Raw genomic sequence first — 23,009 nt, forward strand, 5'->3', positions numbered from 1 at the left:
ATGTCCTAACCTAGTTGTACAGTAAATGACCAAGTAAGGCTTTGTCAATATTCCAATGTACAGTGTAAAATGTGTGTGTGTCCCCTACCCAACCCCCCCCCCCCCCCACCTCCAATGTACAGCCCTCACCCAACCCACCCAACCCCACCCCACCAACCTCCTCCAATGTACAGTTTCTACGCCAAATGTATATACACTCCTTTTCTGGACACTTTTGTATCACAAACAGTACTGTATTTGCAAATCTGATATGTCATAAATGTATAGATGTAGCAGTACTGTCTATCTGTATGTCATGTATGTCATATATGTTATGATGAATTGAAAATGGGGGACCCTGGTGGAAACAAGACGAAAGTCTTTCTCTGGTCTGCATCCCCTTAACAATTGTATGTATTGAGATGTACTGTACTGTACCCATTCTGCAATCTGTTAATAAACTTTTCAATCAATCAATCAAAAACCTTTCAATACAATGTCCTACTGTTTACTTCACTACATTTGGAGGATGTCTGCAAGAAGGTTACTTTTTATTAAAAAAAATAATTCAAAGATATGCACTTTCAATGAAAACTTGGAAAGTATGCATTAGTTTCCTGATTTTCTTTACACACCGAAAACGCTGTCAGGAAATAGAGACAAGTTAAAACATTGTCAATGAAGCATCATATCATAGGACTTTAGTTTGTGTGTCTCTCTATGCGGACTGAGCCAGTGCTGTTCTACTGCCACACACGACACACTGTCTGTAAACAAAGTGGCATGATGTTAGTCTGACCTGCAGGACTGCAGTAACAACATTGTGTTAGTCTGACCTGCAGGACTGCAGTAACAACATGGTGTTAGTCTGACCTGCAGGACTGCAGTAACAACATGATGTTAGTCTGACCTGCAGGACTGCAGTAACAACATGATGTTAGTCTGACCTGCAGGACTGCAGTAACAACAGTCTGACTGGAACATCCGGAAAGAGAGAGAAGCGACACCCAGCACCTGAACGGACGCTCTTTACATTCTGCATTTCTACGCGTCGCTCGCCGGACTTCCAACTACCAGGCAAGATCATTTCATTGTGTATTTTAGAATATTATTCGCCTACTATATTGCAGTTTCTAAGCTGGTTGAGAGTCGACTCTTAACCCCACATCACCTATGTCGGTCAACTGGCTATGATGTCTACTGCGTTTTTGTTGTTGTCCTCATCAAATCGTGGTGTTGTTTATCCTAACATTTGAGACGAGCACGCAGTGTTCTGGGACAGATAGCCGTCGCATCTTCAACATAATCATAGTATCATACATCTTAGTGCACAATGGGAAAAGCCGAGGCACGTGCGCTGCACAGATCAGTAATACTAACGCAGCCCAATGTCGGACATAGGCTCAGTATGTATGTAATTGTACTGTAGGTACAGTAATGCCGAGTGGATTACTTAGCTAATTAAACCATGGATGCAAACGTTATGAAATTACAGTATTGGACTATTTGACCAGGCAGTACACTGTAAAGGAATGTTATAGTTTATTTATAGTTACTAGTATAAGTAAGAAAAAAAAGTGAACACAACCATTGCAAAATGACATTAAAACAAGAGCTATCGTGCTGAGTGACGTTGTCCTGTCTCCGTGTCTGAAATGACGCTCCTCTTCAGGAAACCGCTATGTCATCGCTGTATCCATCACTGGAGGACATGAAGGTCGACCACTTCATACAGGTAGGCTTTTAAACCAGTTTAGTGTGAAGGGTTAATGTTATGTAGCCGATGTTGAAAGTGATGGTGTTCCCACTTCACCCCTTAAAGGATAACACCACCCAATTAAAAACAGTATTTTTTTCAAAAGTAACTAATTTTAATATAAAAACATGAAAACATTTCTGTGGGTACATAAAGTCACCCTCCTATAACCTTTGTCTATGGAGTAGCTCCAGACTTGTATTGAGCCTTACTCATCTGGTTTTAAAAGAGAAAAAGCGCATGTTCCTAAATATCTATTGGCCGTGGAAATAATTAGAATTCTTAAATTTGAGTGGGTTGTTCCCTTTTAAAAGAATAGTGGCCTAAATAGGTTTCTGTTTAGGGGTCCAGGGTGAGGCTGGCAGGCAGAATCTTCTGTGGCACAGAATAAAAAAGAATCTGGTATATTATACCAAAATACTACAAGACATAAAAAACCAAGGCTGAATACTGACAGAATAGTAACCAGAATAGATGGCTAGAAAACGTGAAACTAACAGCACAAACTGGCGATGAGTGGTTGTAGATGTACTGTTGGGTTGATGAAATGATGGCAGGCAGGTGTGTAGGCTGAACAGGTGAATTGGATGAACCATGATGAGTAGGGGACAGGAAGACAACCAAATATGGAAACAGGACCTGCTGAAATTAGAGAGAGAAAGAGAGAGCAGAGAGACAGAGAACCAGCAGGGGATGGGAACTGAAGGCTTGGCAGGAGTTGGAGGAGATTATGAGACAGGAGTGATGATGATGATGATGAGGGATAGACAGGAGTGGAGGAGATGATGAGGGCTAGACAAGAGTAGAGATGATGATGAGGGCTAGACAGGAGTGTGGATGATGAGGGCTAGACAGGAGTGTGGATGATGAGAGCTAGACAGGAGTGTGGATGATGAGGGCTAGACAGGAGTGGAGGAGATGATGAGAGCTAGACAGGAGTATAGATGATGATGAGGGCTAGACAGGAGTGTGGATGATGAGGGCTAGACAGGAGTGTGGATGATGAGAGCTAGACAGGAGTGTGGATGATGAGAGCTAGACAGGAGTGTGGATGATGAGGGCTAGACAGGAGTGGAGATGATGAGGGCTAGACAGGAGTGTGGATGATGCGGGTTAGACAGGAGTGGAGATGATGAGGGCTAGACAGGAGTGGAGGAGATGAGGGCTAGACAGGAGTGGAGGAGATGAGGGCTAGACAGGAGTGGAGGAGATGAGGGCTAGACAGGAGTGGAGGAGATGAGGGCTAGACAGGAGTGGAGGAGATGAGGGCTAGACAGGAGTGGAGGAGATGAGGGCTAGACAGGAGTGTAAATGAGGGCTAGACAGGAGTGGAGATGATGAGGGTTAAACAGGAGTGGGGATTGTGACAAGCGTATTGACCAGGAAACGTTCATCCCTCTATACTCTTGCCAGGCACGGAGTCCTCCCTCAGCCTCTTGCCAGGCACAGAGTCCTCCCTCAGCCTCTTGCCAGGCATGGAGTCCTCCCTCAGCCAGTCCAGCGAAGACACCTGTGATGGAGACAGGAGTGGACAACAAGGGTAAATATGTTGGAAACATGAAGCAGCGCTTCGTGTTTCCCTCCTCGTCGTTTACAAACAGTTTAATGGTCCACTCCACTCAGTGAGATATTTGATCTTTTGGAATGAGAACCATGTTGACTCAAACCACATATAATTAATGTGGAATAAGCATGTAATATAATGGTTGAGTCTGTGGAATGGTTACTTTTATGTTAATGTAATGGTTGTGTTGTCACATACTGTACATGTTTCTATTCTTACCTCCATCTCGAAAGTCATGGAAAAAATACGAACAGGTCGAAAAGTACCTTGCGGAAAAAAATTTAATCTACGAATTCCAATCTGGCTTCAGAACATCCCACTCCACTGACACAAGCCTTCTCTATTTGAACGACCATATCAAACAAGAGGTGGACGCGGGCAAATACTGCGGCATGGTCATGCTGGACCTACAAAAGGCCTTCGACACTGTCAATCACTCCATTCTGATTAACAAGCTAAAAGCAATTGGTTTTGATAGTCTATCAGTGAGCTGGATGCAATCCTACCTGGAGGGGAGATAACAGATGGTGGAGGTAAATGGTACTCTATCCCCCCCCTCACCGTGAGCTGTGGTGTTCCACAAGGAAGAATACTAGGACCGCTACTGTTCCTAATTTATGCAAATGACATGTCGTCAGCTTGTGACTGCAACTTGTTCCTGTTCGCGGACGACTCAGCCCTGCTGGTCTCTGACAAGAACAAGTTACAGGTTGAAAAAACTCAGAACTCGGCAGAATCTGCACCTGGCTCGCTGATAACAAACTATCATTACACCTGGGTAAAACAGAGTCCATTCTCTTCTGATCAAATAACAAACTCAGCAAGACCGACGGCTTCTCAGTTACAGTGGGTGACAATATTGTCACAAGGAAAGATGAAATTACATACCTGGGTTCCATCCTAGAGGCAAATCTTTCCTGTGACAAAATTGCATCCAATGTAATAAAAAAAGTCAACCAACAAACTAGATTCTTGTACCGGATCTCCTCTCTGGTAAACAAGAATACCCTGAAGACTCTGGCAGGAGCACTCATTCAAGTGTACTACGACTATGCTTGCACCTCATGGTACCAAAGCACCTCAAAGGCGCTAAAAACAAGATTACAAACATCACAAAACAAACTGGTCAGACTACTACTTGACCTTACTCCTAGAACCCACCTCACCCCTGCCCACTTTGACTACCTAGGATGGCTTAGAGTAGACGACAGAGTACAGCAACTTGCAATGGGCCTGGTCTACAATATACACTACACCACACAGGTACACATGTACATGTCGAAATACTTCCCAAAGGTCAGTGAATACCACGCCCACAACACCAGAGGGAGTTCCACAAATCATGTGCAACCCAGATTTGGCACAAACAAGGGACTAAACACATTTTGCAATTATGCCACAACAATGTGGAACGCCCTACCAACAGCCGTAAAAAGATCTGAATCCCTACCCACATTCAAAACCGCTCTTAAAGAGCACCTACGGGAGGCTGCGATTCTAAACTGGCCACTGTAAATGTCCAACCCCCCCCCCCCCCCCTCCTAATAAGTCTCCTCCCCACCGTATGTATATATTCTCTCCCCACCGTATGTATATTTTTCCCCCACCCACCCACCCCCTCCTAATGTACAGTCTCCTCCCCGTCATATGTATATATTCTCTGTATATTTGCATATCGTATATATATCACAAATGTAACAGTACCTATGCCATGATGTCATGTACCGTAATTCCTCTAATAGTGACCCGGGCTTGTATTTGTTTCAACTGTAGCGGGTACCAGGCTTTTATTGAAAGGAGGCATGTATAAGAGAGAGGCCTGTAGAAACTTCTCTAGCCAACCTTTACTGGCCACAAACGCCTTGCCTCCATCACTCACTGTTGGGTAGATTTCCATTGCTTTTCTTTGTATCATTTTGCGCGACACACGGTTGCGTTTGTCGTGCAATGCATAAATCCACTCGGAAAGTAGTGTCTCCATCTCCTCGCTCACTTTTTTTCTCCCTCCTCCAGTTATGCATGCTCTTTTACCGTCAGCTGCTTTCAGCTCATTCCTTTATTTTTTCCAATATCGGATTTGTCTGGAATCAATGTTAAAGTGCTTTGCGGCTTTCTCTCCCGAATGCTCCGCCTAGGGATGCCCCGATCACGTTTTTTGCCACCGATACCGATCGTCTATGAGCCATATCGGCCGATACCGATCGTTTTTGGTTTTATAAAAAAAAATAAAAAGATTATATATAATTTTTTTTAATAAAATATATATATTATATAATCATACTTGTAGTTGTATTATCTGCGAGACATCGCCACCACGCAACAAGTCAAAATGCTCGCTATCTGCAAACAGCTCCACTGTCTGTGTGTACTCAGTAGCCTCCAGCTACAGCCAGGATTCTCCGGCGCTGCAGCTGGACCCTATTTGTATACTCTGCTTTGGTCAAATCACATTCAGCATGCCCTCATGCGATGCAAGCCAGGGGCTCGAATACGTATCGAATCAATGTTATAAGACATTGATATCAGGAGCTATCTGTAGCTACTGCTAGCCGGCTAGATAACATTAAGACAACGCCTCAGTGAACTATTTAGTTTACTGGGACATTTCATATAGAGCTAACGTGAGCTAACGTTGGCTACAGAGCTAACGGAGGTATCATGCACTCGACTATTGCTGGAGCATTTGTTGATATCAGCAGCTATCAGTAGCTAGCCAGCTAGATAACGTTAGACAATGCATCATGTATTAAACTAAAAGTGAATAGTTGACTGGGTCATTTAGTTTAAACAGTAACGATAGCTAGGTAGCTAACGTTAGCTCACAGAGGTCCCATGCACCAGACTAAAGCAGACTGCCGGAGGCAATAAGAGCCTCTTGTTGACACGGGTGCGGGAGGGGCAGGAGGAGGAGGGGCTGTGCGCTGCAGCAGCTGTGTGCTTGAGAGAGAAGTCAGCGGGTGAGATCTCCGCTAAGAATTGGATCATGTTTTTCGATCGGTTTTCACGATCGGCGAAAATAAAGCATTATCGGAATTCACCGATCTCATATTTATACTGAATATCGGCCGATACCGATCGCTGGCCGATCGATCGGGGCATCACCGCCGCATACTTTCGTCTCTGTTTAGTACCGGTAGCCATGCTTGCTCTGTTGTTGTTGTGTTACGTGCTGCGCGCAACCCGTGTTCCATATACGGAAGTAAGGGGAGGTTCGCTCACGCGTATATTAGTAACCCGGCTTGTATTAGGAGGTCGGCTTATAATTGCTTATTTCAACAGCGCACCCGGTCATTAATAGAGAGTCGGTTTTCAATTGAATACAGGTCACTATTAGAGGATTACATTTTACGGTATGTTGTGTATGTCATAAATGTCACTATGAATTGAAAATGGGGGACCCTGATGTAAACAAGACAAACTTCTTTCTCTGGTCTGCATCCCATTAACAATTGTGTGTATTGAGCCGTACTGTATTGTACCCATTCTGCAATCTGTTAAATAAAGTTTTCATTCATTCATTCACTATATACAGTATTATAGTATTATTATACCAGCACATAAAACCAAAGTCCTCAACTTCTCCTGTCCTTAAACAACAGTCCAGCTTTCAATCTTTACATAATTAGGTTTGATAAGATACTCAGTTATGGAGTGATTGTATAATGTAATGGCTCACTTGTCACTTCTAATCCTCAGTGCTGTGATGTTGACTTCCAGGGCTCTATCCCAAACTGTACCCTGAGCTGCAGGAGTTCATGGGTCTTCACCTGACAGAGGACGCCCTCCAGCAGGCTCTATCTGTGCTGCCACCAGCCCATACGTCTCAGGTAACATCTGATGCTTCCTACGGTGCCTAACTGTTGAGATATCCATCTTGCCATTCCTCTGTCAGCAAACTGTGGTTGATGGTGCTATGGTTCTTGTGTCTGAGGGTATATGATAATAATGTGAAAAGTAGTTCTAACTGTAATGATGTGATCTAATTCAGAATTGGAGCACTGCAGATAACACCATAGGGCTATGTAGAGAGAGCACCATGCCATTTTGAACGACAAAGTAAACCACTTTGGAGTGACTAGCGAAGCAGGCTGCAGATAAAGCCTTGGACTTTCCTGATCCAGCTAACGCCATCCTGTGTTACTGGGAGATGTGGACATAATTAACCCTCATGACCACAATCTCTCTGTCACGTTGGGATTCGTTTTGCTCGTGGAGGAAGCTCATGTCATATTCCCTCTAAAATTAAAAGTGAATTGTGATGCAAAGAAATTAGTGCCTTCCATAGATTGTAAGAATAATGTGTTTGTAACAATGCGTTCTCTAGTGCCTGTCTAGAAACAATAAGCAATTACACTATCCAAACTGAAAACAATAATTGTTATTGTTATAATAGAGGATTCTGGTTATATAAAAGTTTGATATAATTCAAATTAATTCCATATCACTTAGAATTAGTTCAAACTTGTTTTGGGGGAAATGGTTTTATGTCTGAGATGAAGACACAGCTATGTTCTCTATAATGATTGAAAGGTCAGTCAACAGGGATGATCCAGCTGGTATGTGAAGTACAGTAGCTCCGTTTTGCTCAGGTTTAGTTTGAAGTGGTTGGTCGTGGAAATGTCAGAGAGGCAGGAGGAGATCTGTTCAAAGACTGGTATCTGAGAGAGGAAAGGAGAAGGACAGTTGAGTATCGTCAGCGTAGCAGTGGTATGAGAGGTTCAGAGACTCTGGTATCTGAGGGAGGAAAAGAGAGGAACAGTCGAGTATCGTCAGCGTAGCAGTGGTATGAGAAGTCATGGGATTTGATGGTGTCATCCAGAGAGTTGGTGTAGAGAGAGGAGGGGTCCAAGGACTTAGCCCAGGAGAACGCCTGTCTGTAGGGGCCATGGGTTCTGACAGGGTGCCCCTCCATGATACTTGGTAGGAGCGGTTGTCAAGGTGAGCCATGCCAGCGCAAAACCTGCAACATCCCATTCCGGCAAGGGCTTGAAAAGGATCTGGTGGTTGATTGTTAAAGGCTGTCGACAGGCTCTTCTCGAACTACGTCCGTCAGCCATGGACTGGGTGGTGGGTGGCTGACACGCTTCTTGAGGGGACAGAGCTTGTCGAAAGGGGTTAAGAGGGCTGAAAGGATGGTGGAGGTTGCTGTGTCTGAGGGAGGAGCTGGGAGAGCAGAGAAAGTCTCACTCAAGGGAAGAGCTGAAAGGATGTCAGAGGAGAGGGTGGAGGTGGAGAGTGGAGGTTGCACCTGAATGAGACAGTGGGAGTTGAAGTGGATGATTTATGGTTTAGCAAGAGTTAGTGTAACAGATACAAAGAAGTGGTGTAGGTTAATAGTGAGATAGTCAGCTGTCATGCAGGTTAATAGTGAGATAGTCAGCTGTCATGTAGGTTAATATAGTGAGATAGTCAGCTGTCATGTAGGTTAATAGTGAGATTGCCAGCTGTCATGCAGGTTAATAGTGAGATAGTCCGCTGCCGTGCAGGTTAATGGATGATGGATGATGTATAGCTACGAGGTCATTGTCGCAAAATAATTGACCTTCACTGCGTTTAGAACACCTCGGCGCGCTTATTACAGGGCTAACTTACTAACAATATATATTCATTTTACACCATCGACAAGACAAGATCAAATGCAGACGCAGTTGTTCTGTTGCTCCTCTGCCATCGCCGGCAGGTGTGTGGACTTGATTGCACCTGATGTAGTGCAGCTGTGCGTAATGGTAAAGCTTAGCTTTCGTGACTGCGATCAAAATGCTTGATTGTGATTGGTCAATAGCGCTCTGTTGCCCCTAACAGCGGTCATTATTGTGCGTTGCCCCTGACAGCGGTGAATTATCGAGAAATAATTGACCGCTGTTAGGGGCAATCGAGTGCTATTGACCAATCACAATCAAGCATTTTGGCGAATGTTAAAACGCCATGTAATAATAGTGAGATAGTCAGCTGCTGTGCATGTTAACACTTTCATTGCCAACAACGCTATATGTCGTTTGTTCATGTCGACCGTTTATTGCCAACGACACTATATAGCGTTTTTTTTTTATTAGCGATTTGAATTCATATTTCATCAATCTAGTATCACGTCAGTGCTGCAAACTCTCTCTGAGCTCCATTGGGAAAATACGCCCCCTATTGTCTCCCGGATGGTAATGCACCCTTTTGGAATGGACTCAATGAAAATGGATGAGAAAAGAAAAATCCGGAATCCACATTTTACTTCTCAGGCAAGTAATCCGAGCCCATCGGACTCATTGTGGCTAGAGCTGCCGCGATTACCGCATTACCGCGGTATCGCTGTTACATCACGGCCACCGCAGAGTAGGCTGAATACCGCGTCACCGCTGTTTTTTATAATAATAATAATAAATTACCCTCCTCTCGTTGGGCTTGCGGCTCTATCGAGGTTCCAAGCGACCCTATTGGGTACCAGAAAAGTCACGTGAAACATTGCAGACCACTGATTGGTCAGAAGAGAGACGCGTCACACGTTGTAGCGTCATGCAGTGTGTTACCACCAATCGGCAAGCGCGTATTAGGTTTTTACTTCCTGAATGTCAGCTCATCACAACACGGCTAATAACGTTAGCTTTAACTCTCCGCCGGAGTGGACTACCATCGCTCCTAAGGAGTACTAAACGAGACATAATGATTTTACTGTCTGCAACGAATGTTATAATAAAAGCCCTTCGTTCTATACACTTGTCTGATTGAAAACTTTATTAACAGACCGCAGAATGGGACAACTCAGCACGCTCTGAGCAAAGAAAGGAACTGAGATATGAATAGAGTATTGCTTGCCTTGCTATTGTCCGGTAAATACGCTGATGTTATTGAACGTATAACTATATAATGTTAATGCCACAAAACGAATGCCTTTATTATAAAGTAGTAACTTTATAGTAATAATAATAAGAAAGGGTCGGGGGGGTTAGGGGTAACCACCCCTGCCCGCGACACCGAGTGAACGGCGCACGACCAGAGGGGAAACTTCGAATCCGTGTTTCACTTTCAATAACTAATGCGTGCTTGCCGAATCCCAAACAATATTCATGCTGCAAAGTCATCCTCTAAAGATAGACATTTAGACTGGAGGCAGGCTATATGCTATAAAGAGTAGACTACTACTAAAAAAAAAATGCATTCAATTTTTTTTTTGTGCGTGCGGTAATAACCGCGGCGGTAGGAAATATTTTGCAAATTTGTACGGTAAGGAAATCATCAATACCGCGGCAGCTCTAATTGTGGCCCATCAGAACAGCGTGGAATACATATTTCCAATACGCAGCGTTGGATCAATAAACACGATCGATATTTGGAATGGCGATCAGGGATTGGAATAATCTTTTTGGGGAACATCTGATCTGAGGTAAGGAATCTATTTTACCAGTCTTGGGATAATCAGAGCTGTTTTCACAGAGATATCAGCGTTTGCCCTATGTGTGTGTGTGTGCGATCAGGAAATGAGAGATTCGATTTCTCAGCTCGCTTCTCTAGCGTGCAGAAGTACACATATACTATCGATAATCTAGCGTTTATTTGAAAACAATTCATAAATAGGCCGAAAAATTACAAAGTTTTTTGTGTATTCCAGAATATTCCAGTAAAGGCTGTTTATCACAGAATCTTTATATTTTCCTGAAACTTTCAAAAAACGAGTGATTTTCAAAATGCTATAAAACGGAAATGAACCGATTAAAAAAACAATCCGTTTCGACAATGTTGACTGCAAACAAGTCATTGATAAGTGACGGCCAGATTAGACACATAGCCATAATTTAAGACATAGATTATGCGTTCACAAATATGAGAGCGCTATCATTGAAGTGGGTGGCGGCATTCAAGGGGGTAAAAAGGAAAACACGGCCGGCATGGAAAGTGTTAATAGTGAGATAGCCAGCTATTATGCAGGTTCATAGTGAGATAGCCAGCTGCTGTACAGGTTAACAGCGAGAGTAAAACAAAACAAGGTGTTTATATAGATAAACAATATATGTACATCAATGTTACATGTGAATATTTATTATTATCATCATTTTCATCAAGAAAATAGCTCCAACCATGTATCTGCTTCAAACATTACAATGTCTCATGTCACATTGTTATTTCTACACATGGTAAATGCATAAGGTACAATATGTAAATTAGACCGTTTTTAGACAGTTTCTTCACTTAGCTAGGCTAGCCGCTCCTCCCCCGCTGACAGTCATTGTGCTAAGCTAGACTAGCCGCTCCTCCCCCACTGACAGTCATTGTGCTAAACTAGGCTAGCCACTCCTCCCCCACTGACAGTCATTGTGCTAAGCTAGGCTAGCCGCTCCTCCCCCACTGACAGTCATTGTGCTAAGCTAGGCTAGCCGCTCCTCCCCCACTGACAGTCAAAAAATCGCGCTGAGCCGTGGATGCACTCCGAAATACTGGCCGCTATGAAAACCAGAGACAAAAAATGCTCTGAGTTTCGTAAAAGTCAGTCAAAGCTTACTAAAAGCACGAGCAGTGAACTCCAAGCCCACGTGACTGAACTCAAACTAGAAAGAAACAGACTAAGAAACGACGTAAACTCCATGATCAAAACTGCAAAAAAGAATTTCATCAATGACAAAACTGAGGAAAACAAAAACAAACCACGTGAACTTTGGAAATTACTCAATAATCAACTAGGATGCAGTAAAAAACTTAAAACCAGATTCTCAAACATAAACATAAAAACTGACAACACGCTCATCACAGACAAGCTGGATGTAGCCAATTACTTAAACATTTTCTTCACAAACATAGCCACAACACTGGTAAACAAACTACCCTCCCACTCAGGGCTTTATGGGGTAGAACACATAGTAGCTTACTACAAAAACCTAGGGGTCCGCAAGGACGACTTCAAGCTGGAAATGGTAACAACAGATGAGGTACTCAATAAACTGAGCGCCCTCCAACCTAACAAGGCCACTGGCCATGACAACATCCCCTCCAAATTCCTCAGAGACTCAGCAGCCGCCATCACACCAATCATCACACACATAATAAACCTCTCCATAAAACAGGGACACGTCCCCAAGGACTTCAAAATTGCGAGGGTGACCCCTCTGCACAAAAAGGGCAGCAAATTAGACCCAGGCAACTACCGCCCTGTTTCTATTCTCACCTCCATCTCGAAAGTCATGGAAAAAATAGTCTACGAACAGGTCGAAAAGTACCTAGCGGAAAAAAATCTAATCTACGAATTCCAATCTGGCTTCAGAACATCCCACTCCACTGACACATGCCTTCTCTATTTGAATGACCACATCAAACAAGAGGTGGACGCAGGCAAATACTGCGGCATGGTCATGCTGGACCTACAAAAGGCCTTTGACACGGTCAATCACTCCATTCTGATTGACAAGCTAAAAGCAATTGGTTTTGATAGTCTATCAGTGAGCTGGATGCAATCCTACCTTGAGGGGAGGGAACAGATGGTGGAGGTAAACGGTACCCTATCCCCCCCCTCACAGTGAGCTGTGGTGTTCCACAAGGAAGCATACTAGGACCGCTACTGTTCCTAATTTATGCAAATGACATGTCGTCAGCTTGTGACTGCAACTTGTTCCTGTTTGCGGACGACTCAGCCCTGCTGGTCTCTGACAAGAACAAGTTACAGGTTGAAAAAACCCTCAGCTCGGAACTAGGCAGAATCTGCATATGGCTCGCTGATAACAAACTATCATTACACATGGGCAAAACAGAGTCCATTCTCTTCGGTTCAAATAACAAACTCAGCAAGACCGACGGCTTCTCAGTTACAGTGGGTGACAATATTGTCACAAGGAAAGATGAAATTACCTACCTGGGTTCCATCCTAGAGGCTAATCTCTCCTGTGACAAAATGGCATCCAATGTAATAAAAAAAAGTCAACCAACGAACTCGATTCTTGTACCGGATCTCCTCTCTGGTAAACAAGAACACCCTGAAGACTCTGGCAGGAGCACTCATTCAGGGGTACTACGACTATGCTTGCACCTCATGGTACCAAAGCACCTCAAAGGCGCTAAAAACAAAATTACAAACATCTCAAAACAAACTGGTCAGACTACTGCTTGACCTTACTCCTAGAACCCACCTCACCCCTGCCCACTTCGACAACCTAGGATGGCTTAGAGTAGACGACAGAGTACAACAACTTGCAATGGGCCTGGTCTACAAGATACACTACACGACCAAGGTACCCATGTACATGTCAAAATACTTCCCAAAGGTCAGTGAATACCACGATCACAACACCAGAGGGAGCTCCACAAATCATGTTAAACCCAGATTCGGCTCAAATAAGGGACTAAACACGTTTCGCAATTATGCCACATCAATGTGGAACGCCCTACCCAAAGCTGTAAAGGAATGTGGATCACTACCCACTTTCAAAACCTCTCTCAAGGGACACCTACGGGAGACTGCAATTCAACACTGGCCCCTGTAAATATCCTAACCCAACCCCCTCCAATGTACAGTCATTTACCTAGTATGGTTTTGTCAATAGTTCAATGTACAATTGTGTTTGTTTGTACAGTGTCTCCTCCCCCCCCCCCCCTCAATGTACAGTGTTACTTGTTTATACAGTGTGCCCCCCCCCCCCCCCCCCCCCAACCACCTCCAATGTAAATTACCCAGTATGGTTGTCAATATCCCAATGTACCCAACCCCCCCCACCCAACCTCCTCCAATGTACAGTTTCTACGTCAAATGTATATACTCCCTTTTCTTGACTCCTTCTGTATCACAAACAGTACTGTATTTGCAAATCTGGTATGTCATAAATGTATAGATGTAGCAGTACTGACTATCTGTATGTCATGTATGTCATATATGTCTATATGAATTGAAAATGGGGGACCCTGATGGAAACAAGACAAACGTCTTTCTCAGGTCTGCATCCCCTTAACAATTGTATGTATTGAGCCGTACTGTATTGTACCCATTCTGCAATCTGTTAAATAAAGTTTTCATTCATTCATTCATTCATTGTGCTAAGCTAGGCTAGCCACTCCTCTCCCACTGACAGTCATTGTGCTAAGCTAGGATAGCCACTCCTCCCCCACTGACAGTCATTGTGCTAAGCTAGGCTAGCCGCTCCTCCCCCACTGACAGTCATTGTGCTAAGCTAGGCTAGCCGCTCCTCCCGCCCTTCTTTTTGTAGGATATGTTGACAATAAGAAAACAATAAAATGACAATATCCTTCAAAATGTCCAGGTCTGTACCAGAATGTTCTGAAAACATACTGTGAGCTCTGTGTTATCTGTGCAGGCAGTGGTCCCCAGGACGTCTGTCCTTCACTACATGAGAGCACCCATCACAGGCAGCGATGTTGGCGTCCTCAGAGCTGAGATCCACCAAGGTGTCCGGGAGGTTGTCCTCTGCAAGGACGGAGACGGCAAGATTGGACTGCGCCTCAAGTCCGTGGACAATGTAATATACAGCTCCTTTTATATCTGCATGCTGATGAGGATGAGGTACAAGATAGGCTCAGGGGGCTTTCTCATTAACCATTCGGGGTAGAATCACAGCCCGATCGCACCAAAATAGGGTGTGATCGTCCTACTGAGAACACTCCCCCCGTCCCCGAGGACGCTGATTCGCTCCAAACCTGGACCGCTGGAATAGGTGGTTTCGGGTGCACGCCAGTTGTACCAAAACACGGAAGAGGCTTGCTGTATCAACTTGCTGACACACAACGTCATTACTGTAATGCTTTCATGCTTGCTTGAATTTTTGGCAGATAAAAACATACAGCAACAACTGGACAATACCCACACAAACTATATTTATGGGAAATTTGGCGAGTTCAGAGAACTTCAGACCTCAACCAAACAAGCATGTTGAGCCTCACGGCTCAGTGGATGAAAACATGAAGCCACGTTACAAGCACAAGACTTCCCTGGCTCGCATTTTTTTGCCATTGCTATGTCTCTATACATTGGTTTCTTGTTCGAATGCATTTATTTCTATAGCCCAGTGGTGCCCAACCAGTCGGCCGTGATCGACCGGTAGATCAATGACATGCAATATAATTGACGCAATCGATGGGTTAGCTGCTAACTAGTAATAAATAGGCTAAGCTAACTAGCGTTAGCATTAACCCTGGAAAACACTCAAAGCGGACTCCACGACACCAGTTCCATTCGTGAGAAAAGGGGGTGGGTTATATTGACAAGGCTTGACAACAGAGGTTCAAATATAACTTCATATTTATTGGTTATTCGTTTCTTTATATCAGCATCCAGTTTCCACCACCGTGTGTTCAACTCTTCCTGTGTTGACGTTAGAGCGTGACATCATCGCTACGGCAGCTTACACGCTCAAAACGCAAACCATAAACAAAACCCGGAGCGCACCAAGACTGCAGTGTGTACGCAAACTAGAGGGGGGAGAGGGAGGGGGGGAGTTCGCACCCAAGGATGGAGCGGCGCTGATTCGACCCCGAATGGCTAGTGAGAAAGCACCCTCAGAGGGACTTGCTTTTGAAGTCATTGGGAGGCGGTTGGGGTCAAAAGTGGTACATTTTAAAGTGTTAATACTGACCGTGCTAATGAACACAGAAACAAGTCCTTCTAAATGTTGTGATCTTCTGTTGGAACTAAATGTTGTATTTTTATGGTGAAGTGGAATATATCCAGGAATATATTATCCATGCTAATCTTGTGTTGTCGTGACAGGGTGTGTTTGTGCAGCTGGTTCAGGCCAACACAGCTGCCGCTTTGGGAGGCCTGCGTTTCGGAGACCAGGTGCTTCAGATCAACGGGGAGAGCTGTGCTGGGTGGAACACGGACAAGGCCCACAAGGTCCTGAAAAACGCCTGTGCCGATAGGATCACCTTTGTCGTGCGGGACAGGTGAGCTCTCTCTGCGCCATGTATAATTCACCAGAGGACAGGTGAGCTCTCTCTGAGCCATGTATAATTCACCAGAAGACAGATGAGCTCTCATAGCCATGTATAATGCACCAGAGGATAGGTGAGTTCTGGGAGCCATTATACTGTATCATTGAACAGAGTTCAACCAGTTGCGCACTCTGAATCTTTAATGTGTTTGGCTCTTAACCCAGTTCTTGAGCTGGTTCTATAATTCGTGCTCTGGATGGAATAAGACACCTGTACCACAAAGCCATCTATGGAGTGTGAGTGTTCTCTGTTCTGTCTGTTCCAGACCCTTCGAGAGAACCATCACCTTGCATAAAGACATCAACGGTCAGTTAGGCTTCATCTTCAAGAAAGGGAAGATCACATCCATCGTGACGGAAAGCTCTGCCGCTCGCAACGGCCTTCTGACGGACCACTATGTCTGTGAAGTCAACGGCCAGAATGTCATAGGCCTTAAGGTAAAAAGTAAACCACTGTGCACAGACTGTTGCAGTGTGTGGGGAAGCTATTGTTTGTTTATTAAAAAGGATCCCCATTAGCTGATGCCAATGGCACCAGCTAGTCTTCCTGGGGTCCGAAGTCCCACATATCAATATTAGTGCTGTCAGGCGATTAAAAAAATGTATCTAATTAATTACAGGATTTGTAATTAATTTATCTAATTAATCGCATTTTAATCGCATAACCATTTTAAGCCTGATATTCTATATTATATAATCATATTTCAAATTGCATGTGTCCGGATGGCAGAATTCAGTATCTACAAAACTTTCTGTTTAATCATCTTCCCTTTATTCATTTGCTTAGATTTTTCAGGTCGGGTGAATTTTAGCATGGTGTTATTCACAGTCAAAAAGATTGAATTGATATTCTCATTTGGTTCATTACAATTTACTCAAGCCTAGTAACAGACACAGTATTTCTGACACTGGGAATACATTCCCTGAGATCCATAGATGTCCCTAGAATCAGATACCAAGAACATGGCTTCCAGTGTATCTGAAGATGTGTCTTAAACACAATCAAATCAACTCAACATAAGAAATGACAGTATTATGTGCGTCAACCACTGATTTAAATGGAATGTGATAAAAAAGCTTTTTCATTGAGCTTTTTTTATTTGCTGTTTGCTATTTGCTATTGTTCTAGTTGTGTTTCAGTGAACACTGTTTTTCACACTAGGATCCACAAATCTCAGATATCCTGAACTCCTCTGGAAGAGTGATCACAGTCACAATAATGCCTGCTGTCGTCTACGAGCACATCACGAAAAAGTATGTCAACTTGTTTATTCTTTATTTGGTACTTAACACGTTGGGTGCCGTTAACGTAGAACTACGTTTCTGTCGCCCAACCGTTGACTGCCGGCTACGTCACAGAAACGTAGATCTACGTTTTTCTCACTGTATTTCTTTTAATCGCTGTTGCCATTCATAATTCAGCAGGGCACCTTGTGCATACTGTTTTGAGTGTGTCTGAGCTGGCAGACGGTCTTATACCGCCCTCTAACGCCTTCGGCCATTATTGCACCCCGTTAGAAACAGGTTAGTTTCTTTTCTCTACCGAGCTGCGGCGTGGGGGCGCGTCCTAAACACTCCGGCAAAACACACGCTTGTAGGGATGGTTTGGACTACTGACCCCGCGCGCCCGTTGAAGTGCAATGCCCAACCAACAATGTCGGAGACAGGATCGCTGTGGATAACTGGAATGGCGATCAGAAATTGGATTATTTTTGTTGCATTACATCAGATACCAGATAAGGACACTATATATGAAAGCTTGCGTTGATCTGATATTTATTTCTACCGAGATTGAAGCTATCTGTGTTTTATGTGTATATTTCATTCACGAGGAAGGATAATAATGATAATCTAGCGTTGATTTCAGGAAGATCCGATAGTCAGGCGAAAAATTACAATGTGAATTACATAAAAACGCTGTTTCCGCGTCTTTTCCCTGGAATTACTCAGAAGCAACCAAACTATATTCATATTCAAAACGGAAATGTACAGATGCAGTCAACATTGTCGAAACGGATTGTTTTTTAATCGGTTCATTTCCGTTTTATACCATTTTGAAAAACGCTTGTTCAGTTCCAGAAAAAAAAAAAGATTCTGTGATAAACGCCCTTTACTGGAATACACTGGAATACACAAAACACGTTGTAATTTTTCGGCCTATTTATGAATAGTTTTCAAATAAACTCTAGATTATCGATAGTATATGTGTACTTATGCACGCTATAGAAGCGGGCTGAAAAATCGATTATCTTTCCTGATCGCACACACACACATATCGATTGCGTTTATTGATCCAACGCTGGGTACTGGAAACACACATTCTCCGCTGTTCTGGTGGTGGGCGATTACTTGGATCGTCTCCAGTTACTTGTCTGACAAGTAAAATGTGGAAGCAGGACTTTTTTTCCTCCATGCGTTTCATTCAATCCAATCCAAAGGGGTGCAGTACCATCCGGACAGACGATAGGGGGCGGTATTTTCCCTGTTCGAGTTCAGACAGATCCCCACTGGTAACATGAGGCTAGATTGATGAAAAATTTATGGAAATCGATAATAAAAAAAATAACGATTAAAAACGAGATCTCTCGTCGGCTGGCACTCAACGGTTGGCATGCACTAACGAGATTTCCCGTCGTTGGCACTGAAAGTGTTAACACGGTGACAACATACTTTCTGTGCTCATTACACTGTGACAACATACTTACTGTGTTCATTAACACTGTCACAACAACATTCTTACTGTGCTCAATGACACTGACAACATACTTACTGTGCTCGTTAACACTGTGACAACATACTTACTGTGCTCATTAACACTGTCACAACATTCTTACTGTGCTCATTAACACTGACAACATACTTACTGTGTTCGTTAACACTGTGACAACATACTTACTGTGCTCATTAACACTGTGACAACATGCTTACTGTGCTCATTAACACTGTGACAACATACTTACTGTGCTCATTAACACTGTGACAACATACTTACTGTGCTCATTAACACTGACAACATACTTACTGTGCTCATTAACACTGACAACATGCTTACTGTGCTCATTAACACTGACAACATACTTACTGTGCTCATTAACACTGACAACATACTTACTGTGCTCATTAACACTGACAACATACTTACTGTGCTCATTAACACTGACAACATACTTACTGTGCTCATTAACACTGTGACAACATACTTATTGTGCTCATTAACACTGACACCATGCTTACTGTGCTCATTAACACTGTGACAACATACTTACTGTGCTCATTAACACTGTGACAACATACTTACTGTGCTCATTAACACTGACAATTACCTAAAATAATATTATTTTCTCTCAGCCCTCCCTCTGTAAAAAGTTGATATGGCCCCAACAATTATGTACACATTATCATGTCATTGAGCTGTAATTAACATAACACAAGGATTCCCCTAACCTAACCCTAGGACAGAATAACCAGTATTCCAACTTGTCCTACAGTCAGAAACCATGTTTTACGTTGTAAGGAAGGACAGAATTGTTTGTCATGAAAAGAATGATTGTAGGTAAAGCCAAGGGGGACAGAGCTTTTTCCATTGCCGGCCCTAAACTGTGGAATAGCCTCCCCTTCCACATCAGATCAGCCCAGACCCTTGAGGTCTTTAAGGGTGCTTTCACATATAGTTTTGGTGGACTCTGTGCGGTTCTGGTAGTGAAGTTGCAACATTGTTGCATTCATCATTTGGTTCGTCTGCATTCACACAGTAAATTTCTCAGGCGCACCAAACTTTATGAACAATGTCACGCGGTCGAAAAGGGCGCTCGTCTATTGGACACAATGGAGAGTGGAAATCCCTCCCCTTCAGGAAGTGAAATGCGGAAATACACAAACTGCGTAGCAGTGATAGTAGCAGAGGCGTGGCATTGATAGAGAGTGGAAATGTGTGTGTGTGGCTGCGAGCCCGTGTGTGCGCGCGTGTGTCTGTGTGTGTGGACTGCGAGCCATGTCTGACTCCAGATCAGCGGATCACCCAAGTCTGTCCACGAGACATGTTTACACAGTGTGCTTGTAATGCCGCGCGCCATGGTAATAATAAGCCGTGTTTTTTTCTTCTTCCTTCTACCCAAGATGCACAGTTAGATATATAGATAGATTGATAGATAGATGCAGTGTGCTGCGTGCGGTATTAATAATAATAATAATAAGCTGCAGTGTTCCTTCTACCCAAGATGCCTGACTGACTACGTTTGGTCCGCGTTTGGTCCGATGAATCCGAACCGAGACCTATGTTTTTTGGAGGACCGAGTTTGCGTGTTTGGTCCGCGGACCGAGTTCGACTGCGCATTCACACAAACCCGAAAAACCGGACTATCGACTTCTGGTCCGATAGTCCGGACCAAACAGCCCCTGTGTGAAAGCGACCTAAGTCCCAGCTTAAGACGTATCTATTCTCCCTGGCCTTTGACTAGAGCTGAGCCTGCCTCCTAGGTTGTTACTTTTAGTCCTTTTATGCCTTATTTTGTTATTCTAATGCACTTTTCTTTTCTTTTATTCTTTAGTTTTTATTTCTATCTGAACCCCTGCACTTATTTGTATTTGCACTTTTATATTTAGTATGTTTTGTATATGTATTTTCTTCTTTGCTCTATGTTTTATCTGTGAAGCAGTTTGGTACAGTCACAACTGTTGTAAATGTGCTATATAAACAAATTGATTGATTGATTGTACTCTGTAAGGTTAAGTCTATTACTGAAGATAATGTTTACTTTTGACTTTGAAAAGGAGTGATGGGTCGACTGAGCTCATCAGGATCAACAAGTAGCTTGTTCAACAGATTTAAAAAATGGAAGCAGTGCAGCAGGTGTTTCTTTTGCTTTCAGCACCGCTCGTTTCTGGGTAAGTCCCCCTGCGGTAAGAGTTTCTACTCACAGCTTGATGTTTCTCCTCTCTGTAGGATGTCTTCCAGCATTGTGAAGAGCCTGATGGACCATTCCATCCCTGAGGTGTAAAACGTTTCGTCTCCCGGACAGACACCCTCTCAGAATCGACTGCATTATACGATCCAGAAACTGCTTATTTTACACACATGTAGGACAGTTGTAGAACTCAGACCTGGGCTAACGGTGTGAGAAGGGGGTTGAATTAAGCCCAGACTCAACTCTGAGATTAGGGCTAAAACTAACCCTAGACTAAGAATGTGCAGTATGAAAAAGCCTTGGAGAATTTATTTCTGCCTTTCTGATGCTGGTTTGATCAGTTTGTCATTGTTTTGTTTCCCATTTGTTTCCCCAGATTTTGTCATGAGTTTCAGATGGTGATTGAGCAAGACTATACTACACTATATATTCCTGTCCCTCTGTCTAACATGTTTCCAATCATCACTTTATTTATGAATCATTAATCATGACCACGTCGCCTGATTACATGTAGCTCACATCTAAGGTCTTGCAATAAGCTGAGTTAAGACAGCAAACGTCGGGGACCTACAATATACTACAAAGCAAACTCAACTAACCCAGGGTATCTCTGCAGGAGCTGGCTTTACAATCGCATCAGAGTTGCCAGTTACTGCAACAAAAGAAAACAAAAATAGAGCAAACCAAACAAGAAATGAGCCTAAAAGTGGCTTTCCTCTGCTGCACATAAAGAACCACAAGTTTTTCTTTTAAACCCACACTGAGGGTTGTCATGTTTTACACAGTAGTGATACTCTTAATGTTTTACACTGTACAGTGATGATCCATTAATGTTTTACACTGTACAGTGATGATCCATTGTTTTACACTGTACAGTGATGATCCATTGTTTTACACTGTACAGTGATACTCTGAATGTTTTACACTGTATAGTGATGATCCATTAATGTTTTACACTGTACAGTGATACTCTCAATGTTTTACACTGTACAGTGATGATCCATTAATGTGTTACTGTAGAGTGATAATCCCTTAATGTGTTACGCTGTACAGAGTGGTAATCCCTTAATGTGTTAGACTGTACAAAGTGAAAATCATTATTTAATTGTATTTGTTTTTGCATTTGTCGTTTCCAGTCTCTTCATTTTATTTGGTATTGTTATTATAATTTATATATTTGTCATCATTTTGTTACTTTAACTGCTATTGTCTAAATTATAATTTCTGCTGCATTTCATTATTGATTACAATAAAAGGTTTGGCAATATAATACAGAACTGTATGCAAAATCATTTCATATATTGCCGATTATTGACCAGTGCCAATAAGGTGTTTGTCACTGGTCTGAACACCTGGGTTTGATGCTGGATCACTGGTCTAAACACCTGGGTTTGATGCTGGATCACTGGTCTGAACACCTGGGTTTGATGCTGGATCACTGGTCTGAACACCTGGGTTTGATGCTGGATCGTGAGCTTCACTGGTCTTGAACACCTGGGTTTGATGCTGGATCGTGAACTTCACTGGTCTGAACACCTGGGTTTGATGCTGGATTGTGAGCTTCACTGGTCTTGAACACCTGGGTTTGATGCTGGATCGTGAACTTCACTGGTCTGAACACCTGGGTTTGATGCTGGATCGTGAACTTCATTGGTCTGAACACCTGGGTTTGATGCTGGATCGTGAACTTCATTGGTCTGAACACCTGAGTTTGATGCTGAATGGTTAGGGTTGAGGTTTGTTTTAAGGTTCACTTAACAATTATGGTTCAAGTATAAAGCTAGGTTTTAATAAGGGTTAAGTTAATGGTTATGGTTAGCTTAACAGTTATGGTTAGTTTAAGGTTACCAGTCTGGTTAAGATTAGGCTTATTTAGGGTCTTGGTAGTGTTGAGG

The 23,009-nt window shown here is 43.2% G+C and overlaps 1 protein-coding gene across 1 annotated transcript; it reads left to right on the forward strand.

The window, feature by feature from the left end:
- The first annotated feature begins 924 nt into the window (after window positions 1-924).
- sdcbp (syndecan binding protein (syntenin)) lies at window positions 925-22,337 on the forward strand. Its single transcript, XM_084323347.1, has 9 exons — window positions 925-1,056; window positions 1,652-1,714; window positions 3,149-3,275; window positions 7,017-7,126; window positions 14,579-14,740; window positions 15,988-16,163; window positions 16,477-16,648; window positions 17,373-17,464; window positions 21,153-22,337. Exons 2-9 carry the CDS (start codon window positions 1,661-1,663, stop codon window positions 21,205-21,207), a joined length of 948 nt encoding a protein of 315 aa, XP_084179473.1. The 5' UTR covers window positions 925-1,056; window positions 1,652-1,660; the 3' UTR covers window positions 21,208-22,337.
- Window positions 22,338-23,009: the final 672 nt, after the last annotated feature.

The sequence above is a fragment of the Notolepis coatsorum genome (assembly GCF_963971535.1).
Source record: "Notolepis coatsorum genome assembly, chromosome: 10".
In the NCBI taxonomy this organism is placed as follows: Eukaryota; Metazoa; Chordata; class Actinopteri; order Aulopiformes; family Paralepididae; genus Notolepis; species Notolepis coatsorum.

Bases quoted from the DNA above. Each gene is read 5' to 3' on its own strand.
- sdcbp (XM_084323347.1), top strand. From the start codon at position 1,661: ATGTCATCGCTGTATCCATCACTGGAGGACATGAAGGTCGACCACTTC. The intron at 7,127-14,578 runs GTAACATCTGAT...TTATCTGTGCAG, and splicing joins CACCAGCCCATACGTCTCAG to GCAGTGGTCCCCAGGACGTC. The intron at 14,741-15,987 runs GTAATATACAGC...TTGTCGTGACAG, and splicing joins GCCTCAAGTCCGTGGACAAT to GGTGTGTTTGTGCAGCTGGT.